The following is a 12,627-nucleotide window of genomic DNA, read 5'->3' as shown; positions in this document are numbered from 1 at the left end:
ATTGGTGAAAACTCCTTTTTAATGGTGGAGCTGCAGCGGTTAGTAAGCAATCCAATTGTGAGGCCGCCAGGATTCACTGGCGTGTTCCAGAGGAGACGTGCAGGACGGGGGAAATGTGTTAAAATCAGAAAGGCCTCTCAAAATGGGATTTTAGAGGCAATTAACTGGTTGTTAAGGGCCTTAAGGGCCTATCCCGCATCTTGGAGGCGGGATAGAAACGGGGTCTGAAACCCCGATTCTGGGAAAATTGCTCAGAGGCGGGCTGGAGGCGGGATCGGAGCCACCCGCCATTTTGTGTGATTTTAGCACCTCACACACCTCCAATCCCGACTCCTCGGGCCTGGCAAAATCAAGCCAAATGTCTCAGGTTGAGATGCTGCCTGACCTGCTGAGTATTTCCAGCATTTTCTGCTTTTATTTCAGATTTACAGCATCCGCTCGCAGAGGGAAGAGGAAGACGCAGAAGAGGAAGATGCAGAAGAGGAGGTAGCAGAGGAGGAGGAAGCAGAAGGAAGGATTCAACCCAGACAGCCCCTTTCTGGCCGGGATATCCGGGATGGAATCATCCGCCTGCAGCACCAGTGACCACAACTCCAATTCTCCTGTCAACATTTGTCCCACACCTTACCTTCCCTCTGTTACCAATCATCACATCATCCTCTTACCCACAATGCTGAAATAAAAGCCACCACAAAGCAAACTTTCCAATCCAACTTTATATCATATTGGGTGGATAGATGTATAAAGAAATCAATGCATCGCTTCTTCTTCTTCTTCTCCTTTTTCTCGTTCTTCTTCTCCTCCCTCTCTCTCCTCGCACTCTTCTTGGTCAATCACTGGCTAGGCAGGTTGCATTTCTTGGGTGTGTGAAATGAGGAAGGCACAAGGGTGGAGTTGTGGTGAGAGGAGGGTGGGAAAGCAAGAGGTGCATGCCAGAAGGAGGATACCAGCATCTTGTATTCTTTCAGCCCCTGCCACTGGCCAAGGGCTCAGCCATGCCACTGCCAAGAATGCAAGCACCGTCTTCTCCAAGGGGATGAGGTGAAGCTAGGAATGGGAGGTGTGCTCGTGTTTGGTACAGCTTGTTTGTAGGCGAATGATTGGATGGGGGCGGGGGGGGGGGTGGAGTCATGATTGAGCAGTGTGTGAGGCTAATGGTGCAGTTGGTAGGAGACGGCTTTTGAAGATGCATTCTCTGACCTTGACTAGTGGTCTCTGTTGTGTCCGTCAGTAGTAAGACACAGACTGCAGGAGAACGGTACAACAGGTGTTTACTCAATGTGGCTCACTCTGGAACTGAACTGTACAGATTACTACTCAGTGCTATATACAGGTGTGGTTACTGCCGGTACTGCAGTATACATGAGCTGTAACAAGTAGTTCCCCTCTTAAAGGTATATACATTACAATTCCTCCCCTTTTAGATTAACAGTACCATAACACTCATTTAACAATTAAATATCAAACTAATTACAATTAACACTTTTAACATGCAACGTTAGCTGAAAATAGTCCATTTATAGATTCAGTCTTTGGGGAGGCTTCCTGATCCTTTCTGGATAGCGCCTTTCCCGAGTGTCTCGCTCTTGGTGCAGAGGTGATTCTGGCACCCTGTCGTCGGTTGGGTCATCACCTTCCGATGCTACTGTTTCTGGGGTAGATGCGGCCTGTACGTTGGGTTCCTCACCAGGTACGTATGGGCGAGACATGGGGTTGACTTGTTCCTGTGACTCTAGGATCTGGTCAGCATGGCGTCTCACGATGTTCTCCCCAACGTCCACTGTGTACATTAGTGGGCCCTGCCGTGTGCATATCGTTCCTGGCTGCCATTTTTCTGTTCGGTAGTCGCGGGCCAAGACTGGTTGCCCTACATTGAAGCTCCTTGTTGGCTTCTCATGGATGTGCTGGAACTGCTTACTCTCAACATCTCTTCGTACGTTTGGTCTGAGCAAATCCAGGCGAGATCTTAACCTTCGGTTAAAGAACATCATGGCCGGGGCCTGGTTGGTGACTGCATGTGTCACATTCCGGTAGGTGAACAGGAAATTGTCCACCTTATGCTGCAGCGGAATGTTGTCATTGTACATAGCCTTTATTGCCTTCTTAAAGGTTTGTACGAACCTCTCAGCCAATCCATTTGTGGCTGGATGATACGGGGCGGGTGTGTAATGCCTTACCCCATTCTTCTTCAGAAACCTCTGGAACTCTTCGGACACAAACTGTGGTCCGTTATCGAAGCAAATCTGTTCTGGCAAGCCATTCCTGGCAAAAATGGTCCGTAGGACTGCAATAGTTTTCTCCGTGGTGGTGGAGGACATTTTGATGACCTCAGGCCATTTCGAGTGCGCATCCACGGCTATTAAAAACATTGAGTCCATGAATGGACCAGCAAAATCAATATGTACCCGTTGCCATGGAGATGAGGGCCACTCCCATGGGTGTAGAGGGGCATGTGGTGGTGCATTTTGGACTTTCTGGCATCCTGAGCAGCTCTTGGTCAGGTCCTCGATTTGTTTATCGATTCCCAGCCACCACACATAAGCCCTGGCAAGGCTTTTTATTTTCACCCCTCCCAGATGACCCTCATGAAGCTCATTGAGCACTCTATCCCTTAACTTGGGTGGAATTACCACTCGGGATCCACACATCAAGGTCTCCCGGCACACTGACAGCTGTTCTCTTCTTGTCGAGAATGCTGGCAACAGTGAGTCACCATGTGCTGGCCATCCCTTCACCAAATCATATACCCGAGACAGTGTCGGGTCATTTCGGGTCTCCTGTTCTATACGAGCGTTGGTTACCGGTAGGTATTCAACTATAGTCGAATGAAATATTTCGACAGGATCCACTGCTGGTGCTTCCTCCGCAGTAGGCAGTGGCAGGCGTGATAGCCCATCAGCATTTCCATGCTGTTTCGTGCCCTTATATTCAATCTCATAGTGGTGCGCCCCTAGAAAGAGTGACCATCTTTGTAGTCATTGCGCAGTCATCACCGGAACGCCCTTCTTTGGATTAAAAATGGAGACAAGAGGCTGGTGGTCAGTCAGCAAGGTGAATTTCTGCCCGTGCAGATAGTGATTGAACTTTTTCACTCCCCACACTAGGCTGAGGGCCTCCCTGTCAATCTGGGCGTAGTTACGCTCAGCTGAGGTTAGTGATCGTGACGCAAAGGCTATTGGCCTCTCTGAGCCGTCCGAGAATTTGTGCGACAGCAGCGCTCCAATGCCGTAGGGTGACACATCACACGCCAACCGAATTGATAGTGCTGGGTTGAAATGGGCCACATACCTCTTTCGATGTGATTAGTGTTTTGCTCTTCTGGAAAGCTCGTTTACATTCGTCACTCCACTTCCATGGCACTCCAGTTTGCAGTAGGGCGTTCAGTGGGTGTAGTATTGTAGACAAATTTGGCAAGAACTTATGGTAGTAGTTTACCAGCCCGAGGAACGACCTCAGTTGTGACACGTTTTCCGGTGCTGGAGCCTTGACTACTGCCTCAATCTTTTCTGGGGACTTATGTAACCCTTCTTTATCGATAACATGGCCACAATACGAGATCTGTTTTTTTAAAAACTCGCATTTGGGGCGGTTAGCTCGGAGCCCATATTCCTTCAATCTAGTGAGCACCTGCTCCAGGTTGGCGAGGTGATCACTGTCATTTTCGCCCGTGACCAGGATGTCGTCCAAATAACACTGGGTCCCTGGGATCCCTTGCAGGACTTGTTCCATTGTCCTTTGCCAAATAGCCGGAGCTGATGCTACCCCGAATACCAGCCGGTGGTATTGGTAGAGACCTTTATGGGTGTTGATTGTGAGTTTTTTTTTTGATGCTTCTTCTACCTCCATTTGCAGATACACCTGGGCCAGATCAGTCTTAGTGAAGCGTTTCCCTCCAGATAGCGAGGCGAAAATATCTTCAATCCACAGAAGTGGATATTGTACGGTGTGAAGGACTGGGTTCACTGTTACCTTAAAGTCCCCACGGATGCGAACCTTCCTTGGTTCCCCAGGCGAGCTGCTCACCGACTTTTTCATCACAGGGACGATGGGTGTAGCCCACTCGCTCCAGTCTACCTTGGACAGTACTCCTGAACGTTCCAAACTCTCCAGCTCTGCTTCGACGGCTGGGCCGATCGCATAAGGTACTGGTCTGGCCTTAAAAAATTTTGGGCTTGCGTTTTCTTCGATTTTAATTGTTGCTGTCATGCCTTTTAGTGTTCCGAGTCCTTGCTGGAACACTTCTTGCGCGTCGGTTAGGATCTTTGACAGTCGCCCAGGTGTGACGTCGTCATCCTTTTTGGCAGTCACTGTCAGTGCTTGTATGGAATGCCAATCCAGCTGTATTTTCCGGATCCATTCACGTCCCAGTAATGGTGGTCCTCCATCTTGCAATACATACAGGTCTAGTTTTGGTGTTTCCTTACCGTTATATATAACGGTCACCCTTATTTTTCCTTTGGGGTAGACTTTTTGCCCCGTGTACATCTTCAAAATAATTTTTGTGTCTCTCAAGGGTATGTGTGAGAATAGCCGCTCATAGTCCCGTCGGTTTATGACTGTTAGGGCTGATCCTGTGTCCAATTCCATTTTTACCTGGACTCCTGCTATCTTGAGAGTGACCCAAATGGTTCGGTGATCCTCCGTTTTGATCACATTATGTAGTTTCAGACAACTCAGCTCCCTGTTTTCAGAGTCGGTATCACTCTTTTGTTCATCTGAACTATTCTCCGTCATCTTATGTACCTTCTTGTACTTTCCTTTGGTAGGTTTCTTATTGCTGGTTTTCTTTCCCGACCTGCAGACTCGTGCTATGTGTCCTACTTTTCCACACTGTCTGCACACTTTGTCTTTGAACCAGCAATCATTGTGGTCGTGTGTTGTTCTGCCGCAGCGATAGCACTTCTCTGTTCTGTATGACATTTCGTTTGTGCCATATTCTTGCGGTCTCTTTGTATCTCTGCAGCGCCCCGTGCTGCTGCTTCATATGATACCGCAATGCTGAAAGCCTTGTCCAGCGTAAGGTCCTTTTCAGATAAAAGCCGTTTCTGGGTTCCTTCACTTTGAAGCCCACACACAAACTTGTCCCTTAAGGTATCTGCCAGTCCTGTTCCAAACTGGCAGTGTTTTGATAGTTTGCGCAGTTCTGTTAAATATTCAGCATTGCTTTCATTCTTATGCTGGTTCCGTTTGTGAAACTTGAATCTTTCTGCTATCAGCAGCGGTGTGAGGTAAAAATGTTCATGAGCTGTAAAAAGTAGTTCCCCCCTTAAAGGTATATACATTACAGTCTCAGGTCATGAAGCTTCTTTGGGCACTGGAGCCAGGTCGTGGGAGCGGCACTGCTGGTAGTGACGGCCTCGGTGATCTAGTCCTACATCCTTCTTTCTGGAGGGCCTCCTGGCCCCTGTAGGTCGAGGACCTCTCTTGCAGTGTTGACACCCTGCACAAAGCTGGAGTGCTGCATGCGAGACCCTGGGTGCCCCTTCCGTGGCTTGCTGAGCCAGTTGTTAGTGCTGAGGCACTTTTCCTATTTTTATTTTTAGTTGCGGAAGGGAATTCAGCTTCAAGAGCCGAAGACTCCCATTTGGTAGTTCTTTAAAATGTTAATTGTTTTTTTCCAGAAGGCAGTTGAGCTGTAAGGGCTGAAAACTGCCTATTTTTACATGATTTTTATTTTTTTCATTTCAGAAAGCAGTTTCCCTTTAAGAGATTGAACTGCTTGCTGAAATACAAAAAAGTGAAATACTGCAGATGCTGGAAATCTAAAAAAAAACTCAAAATGCTGGAAATACGCAGCAGGTCAGGCAGCATCTGTGGAGAGAGAAACAGAGTTAACGTTTCAGGTCGATGACATTTCATAGCCTCGCTTGAACAGAAGGCTGTTCTTGCTGCAATGACGCTATGGCCACGCTACATTGGGGCCTTCTGCTGGGACTAACCCCACCAGAACGGCGTTGCACTGTTAATTTAATGCTGGGCTAATGTTAATTCGCCACCAGCGCCAATTTACTGGTCCTGCCAGCACCATCCTTTTGGCGGCCGTTAGCACCAGCAGCTTTTTACTGCTATCGAATTTTTAGCCCTCTGTATTTTCAGTTAGGTATGTTTACATCTTATATACAGACACTGATAAATTACACAGAAGCTGCAAGTTGTGGAGAGTTTTAATCTGTTAGCAACTGGACAGGATGTAACAATCCCAGAACATTCTTAAAGCATCATTAGCAAAATGTTGGGTGTTATACTGCTCTCAACCTTGCAATTTGGTCTTCAGATATGATGGTCTTTGGAGATGTTCACATCACATTTCAACTCTCAGGCAACTTTTCTGTTTCTCGGGGCCTATATCCATAAGTATAACCTTGTCACAGAAGAATTTTAAGCTCTCAATATGTACTACTTGCACATGACATCTTGAAATGCCTTAACAATTATTCAATTCTTCCCCTATTCAATTCTTCAAAATCCCTTCTTTTACAATCCACAGGCTTTTAAAACCCAACCCTGGCATCACCTAACCATTGCTTTGTAATTTACCCCATTGCCTCGTCATTTACCCCATTGCCTCTCCTACTCATTTTGACCTTGGACAGCCTGCTCTATGGGCCTAAATTTCAGGAAGTTCTTTATCCCACAGAGCGTGATCAACAGTAGAATGCACTGCTGGGTAGTTAGTGGAGGCAAAAGCTATGCAGTCATTTAAGAGAAGTCAAATGCTGTTATTTGAATGGCGGAGGACATACTGTCTGAATGGATAAACTAGGATGGGCAGAATGGTCTTCCTCGTCCATATTTATCGAGAGATCTTATGAAATAAGAGGACTGAGATGCGAATGGCTTATGAAAGTGCAAGTCGCAGCGTGCCAATGAGATTGCTGAGGATGTGGAGTGCTTTACTCATACCTAAAGCAATGGTGTTAATCTGCATACCAGCTACCGATGCACCAAGAACAAACTGCAGAGTGATGAATAAGTTGAAGTTTGGTACAAACGCTGCTCCCACACCACTGACTAACTGAAGAAGCAGCGAGACCAAAAGAATTGGTCGTCGACCAAACCTACAAAAAAGAAAGGGACAATGTTATTAAATATGCGTAATCGCCATCTTGTAGCAAAGTCCTATCTTCTCAAGGACACCAGCTCTAGTAGTATCGTGTTGTAGCTTCCTCATGAACAGTCAGGGCTGAATCTCAGTCTTGAATCTCAGTTCAACCACTCTCTGCTGGGTTACCAGGTGGGGTTACTAGTGGCAATGATGGAGATCTCTGTATTTTTGGGGGTGGGTGTAGGGGTGTGGAAATGGGGAAGAGACAAAAATAGTCCCACTTAACAGTCAGGTGACAAGCGTTGTGTGAGTCTGTATAAGAGTGGCTTCTCATAAAACTAGAAAACAATTGCCTTGCTGACTCTTGCATCATGCAGTGCTCAGGTATGCAGACACTGTTGTAATGTAGGAAATGCGGCCGGCAATTTGTGCACAGCAGTCTCCCACAAACAGCAATGTGTTAATGGCCAGATAATCTGTTTTTCGTCATGTTGGTGGAGGGAGAAATATTGGCCAGGACACTGAGGATAACTCCCCTACTCTTCTTCGAAATAGTGCCATGGCATCTTTTACGTCCACCTGAGGGGGCAGACGGGGCCTTGGTTTAACGTCTCATCCAAAAGACGGCACCTCCGACAGTGCAGCACTCCCTCAGCACTGCACTGGAGTGTCAGCCACAACCTTCTGACTCAGATGCGAGGGTGCTACCAACTGAGCCACAGCTGACACTGACAACACTCTGATAAGTCTGTGACAACGTCATCTGTTGCCAGGGGTGACAAATGAAGGATAGGCATGGTGCTGGAGGACCACTGACATTCTTAGAACCATGACCCGATGAGAGTCAGTGCCTTTGTGGGAGGAGAAAAGGAGAGAATATGATTGTTATTATTCTATATGCCCAAGAAAATAGCAGTGTTCTGGAATCTCCTTGGACCTACTTCTGCTCTGCCATCGTCATTTTGCCATAAGTGAAACTTACATGCGTAAACGGGGTTTCCGCCACATGCCTGGCAAGGTTATGGTTGAGGAACGTGAACATCTCCGAGGAAATTTCCAGCCAATGCACTTATGGAAATAGATCTAATGAAACAGAAGGAAGGCTCCTCTATAAAGAGACAGAGAGCAAAAAACCCAAGTGGAAGGGATCTCAAAGTTTCACATTGTGCACCCTTTAGTGAGGAGTTACACAACAGCAGAATCTGGGAGCTGGCCACCTTCCAACCTTTTTGATACAGGGAATGGAGTGTGGCCAAAAGGAAAACTTTTCCCCTTAGTAGAGGGGTCAATAACCAGGGGGCATAGTTTCAAGGTAAGGGACAGGAGGTTTAGAGGGGATTTGAGGAAAAGCTTTTCACCCAGAGGGTGGTTGGAATCTGGAACTCACTGCCTGAAAGGGTGGTAGAGGTAGGAACCCTCACAACATTTAAGAAGCATTTAGATGAGCACTTGAAACGCCATAGCATACAAGGCTACGGACCAAGTGCTGGAAAATGGGATTAGAATAGACAGGGCTTGATGGCCGGCGTGGACACGATGGGCCTCTTTCTGTGCTGTATAATTCGTTGGATGAGGAAGCCATAACTGAAATAGCTGCTCAAGACATTTTTGATTCAGAAGGCAATGAGAAATTGACTATATAATGGTGACTTAACTATGTGCCATTTCAATAAAGCAGGACAGTATTTATGAAATGCTGTCTTTATTTTCATTTTACTTTCAGAGCGAGAGGGCCTATACATTGTTTTCACCACAATTATGGTATGTGAGTGCTACACTCATATTATGTTGGTAACAAATGAAAAAGAATATTTACCAAATGTCCCATTTACAATGCTTACTCTTCATTTTGGGAATATAGAAGGATAGAATCTATATGAAGCACAAAAGGAGGCCATTCATCCCATCATACCTGTGCCAGCTCTTTGAAAAAGTTATCCAATTAGTTCCACTCCCCTGCCCTTTCCCCATAGTCATTCAAATTTTTCCTTTACAAACATATATCCAATTCCCTTTCAAAGTTATTGAATCTGCTTCCACCAGCCTTTCAGACAGTGCATTCCAGATCATATTGTGCTGTTCACCCTTTGTTGTCCTTTTAATCTTTACATGTTTTATGCTCAAGGCATCTTGAGCGCAGATATTTTGGTGTTCAATACCCTTGTTGTAATTTCACATTGTTTATATCCAATGACATTATGAGAGCTCATTATCTCTATTCAATCCACAAATCCTCTTGAATTTAGTCACCTTTAACCCAATATCCCTATTCATAGACCATTGTTCCCATTCATTCCACTCAACTTACTGTTTATATTCATTCCACAGTCTCCATTCAGTCCACCGTAACCTGGCTCACGTGTCTAGGGGTCAGTGCATCCTGTGATTGGTTTGTAAAGAGGCGAGGTATTGCTTCTGAAACACTGCACCTCCATTTGGTAGAACTACCATTTAATGGGTCACGGGGGTGTGTGTATGTGCAGTGGTTAGGATGATGGTGACAATACGTTCACACATTTAAAAGCGAGTTGTGCTGCTCATTATGCCAATCAAGAATAGTTCCCAGTGTCTGCTGAATGCCAAGTTTGAGTTCAACCGAATGCTTGTCAGGTGTCTAATAGCTGATGGGTGATTATCATTGGTGTCGAGTTGACATGCTTGGTGAAGGAAGATTGGAGACTCAGGATTCCAGCTACTGAGGCAGGTAGGTTTGCAGTACCTCAGGATACCAGTGATGATTGATCAGTCAGCTCGATTCATTAATGGGACCTCGTGAGGGAGATCTCTCACAGGGGATTGGAATTCTTCCCACGGACTTACAGATTACCCTGCACTAATGGGGTAGGAGTGGCCATAGTTAGACAAACATCAGGAAGTTTACCAGTGCTGGTAAGCGGTATTCTGTTCAGTTTAAGTGGGTTAAACTCCAGTAGTGCCCCGGAGCACATTTGGGGTCACTAAGCCTTGTCTGTTGCTAACCTGTGCCTAACCTCACTGGATTTAGGCAAGTAGGTTATGTCCCTAAGAAGAGAGTGTGCACTCCATTTTGGGAAAACATAGGTTGTGTGGATTTCTCAATAGTTTGGTTTGGAGACATAAGCATGATGATGGTTCCCACACGCATCCGACATGCAGCTGACTAAGAACAACTGTTCCCATCCATCCACCTTTCCCATTTAATCCAATTTCCCCATCAATCCACCATTCCCATTCAATCCAACCTCCCCACCTATCGACCATTCCCATTCAGTCCAACCTCCCCATTCAATGCACTGTCCCAGCTTAATCTACTGTCCTCATTCATAATGTCACTTATTAGTGCAACCTCACAATATTACAGCAAGAGAGTTGGACGAAGGGGAAAAATGTCCTCTTATTGCACTTGTAGTCACCTGAGTGCAGCACATAAAGGAAAATCAGACAGGGAGGATCGCACGCATATAAAGAACCCTGGCTGATTTTGTGCTAATTTAAATTTAATTGAAGATCCTTTGGACCTCAAAACAGACATGTTCTTCTCCCTGCCCTATTTTCCTCTGTGCTGCACCCAAACAATCCTACACACCAAGCACAAGAAGAAGAAAATCTGCCCCAAAATATCTACACTGTTTGTGTACTACTTGTTCTAAAGCACAAAACAGGACAACAAGGAGTGGCATGTAGGCTAACTTAGTGAACTATACCTCCTGTTTAAGACAGTACTCCATTCTGAGGCTACAAATGGCCAATAGTGCTTGTACTGTATCTAAACTGTTGGTTCTTACCTGTCTGATAGGGGACCGAACAACAGGGCTCCAACCAAAAGTCCAAACATGGAAATCGACCGTGAGAGCTGATTTAACCAATTGTCATCACAAACCAGATCAAACTGTCGAGATAAAAACAATCCCAGTTAGAAACAGGGGCTCAGTCAACAGAAGAGGGAAGTAATGAAGAGAAACTGAATCAACTAAACCTATGTTCACTGAAAAAGACTGGGGGGAAAAGAGAATGATTGTTTAAAAAAAAATTAAAGGGCATGATAAGATTGAAGCAAACAAGCTACTTGCCCTGGACAACAAGCGTAGAACTAGAGAGCCCAGGTACAAAGTTCACAAGCCTTGAGCAAGGCTAGAGATTGGACAAAACCTTTCCCCTCACCTTTAAAAGGGAGTTGCTTCCCTATTTGTGGAGAAGGGAGAGTTACTTAGATTCAACTTAGGCAAGAAATTTCCTCGAAGCTTCTCCTTGTCCACTGCATTAATTGGGTTCCCGGCACACTGGTGGCGAAGTTACAGAAGTGGAGTGGGTGCCCCTTAGAGGAAATTCCCAGCCTTAAAATAGTTGGATCATCAGGTAGTGGTGGGGACTGGGGGGTCCATGATCGATAATCATACATGGACACTGCATGGAGTAAAGCGGAGTATAGCCAAATGGCCTTTTCTCTCTGCGGTCTTTATGGTCTTAGGAGAAATCAATAAATTTACTTCGCTGGAATGCAAGTTAGTCAACTCACTTATGCAAGTGAGTATGGTGTGTTACACTGGTGATGACAAAGGATTAGAAAATGGTGACAAATGAGAAGTCACACAGGATGCCCATGTGTTTTTGCACCAGGAAAGTGGTTTGTCGAATCAAACATGTCCTCTGACAAATTATTGTTCACACAAGTAAGGACCATTAAAATAGTGTTTTACCGATTTCTACCAATAAATTCACGGATTTTCTTCAGGTGGTGAATCAGTAAAACCTGATTCCCTCCTGAATGTAGAGAGAAGAAAAAACAAGGTTCCCATTATTTTCTTACTAAAGAACAGCTCTCGATACGTGCGCGCATCACACCTACAGTATCAACACGCATCTGGCGTGCGCTGCATGCCAGTCTGATTTCACAGATATGATGTGTATCAGTTAATGGGTCTGATTTTCAATAGGAAAAGAAATGAAGGCAGTGCTAGTTCATAGAATCATACGGCACAGGAGGTCATTTGGCCCATCGTGCCTATGCTGGCTCTTTGAAAGAGCTTTCCAATCAGTCCCATTCCCCTACTCTTTCCTCATAACCCGACAATTTATTCCCCTTCAAGTATTTGTCCAATTCCCTTTTGAATGTTACTATTGAAGCTGATTTCACTGCCCTTTCAGGCAGTGCATTTCAGGTCATAACAACTCATTTCCCCTCTGGTTCTTTTACCAATTACCTTACATTTGTGTTCTCTGGTTACCAACCCTCCTGCCAGTGGAAACAGTTTATCCCTATTAACTATTAGAACCCCTCATAATTTTGAACACCGCTACTAAATCTCCCCTTAACCTTCTCTGCTCTAAGGAGAACAATGCCAATTTCTCTAGTCTCTCCACATAATTAAGTCCCTCATCCCTGGTACCATTTTTAAGGGGACCTGGATATTTAGGTATTGGTGTGAGGACAACATTCTTTATACTGCAGCAAACATCAGTCCAAGTTTGAAAAGGAGCAAGGGGGGCAGCACACTGACCGAGTTACTACACTGCTAATCCCCTGAAGACTGACTGAGGTCACATACCAAGGCATTGTTTACTAAAAGATCACAACTGTTACCTTGTGCAGAATCTCCAACAAG

The 12,627-nt window shown here is 45.5% G+C and overlaps 1 protein-coding gene across 1 annotated transcript in view; it reads right to left on the bottom strand.

Moving 5' to 3' along the window:
- The window catches only part of slc22a13b (solute carrier family 22 member 13b), an 83,461-nt gene that overhangs the window by 49,110 nt on the left and 21,724 nt on the right, over positions 1–12,627 (bottom strand). Inside the window, exons 2-3 of the mRNA XM_085992511.1 lie at positions 10,810–10,913; positions 6,904–7,058 (exon numbers count right to left, since the gene is read on the bottom strand). Coding sequence (XP_085848637.1) covers positions 6,904–7,058; positions 10,810–10,913 — 259 coding nt within the window. The remainder of the gene's footprint in view (positions 1–6,903; positions 7,059–10,809; positions 10,914–12,627) is intronic.

This window comes from Somniosus microcephalus, chromosome 7, assembly GCF_052327205.1.
Source record: "Somniosus microcephalus isolate GS21.2 chromosome 7, FLI_Smic_1.0, whole genome shotgun sequence".
NCBI classification, from domain to species: Eukaryota; Metazoa; Chordata; class Chondrichthyes; order Squaliformes; family Somniosidae; genus Somniosus; species Somniosus microcephalus.
Note: the sequence above shows the minus strand (reverse complement) of the source record. Positions and strands in the feature narration are given on the sequence as shown.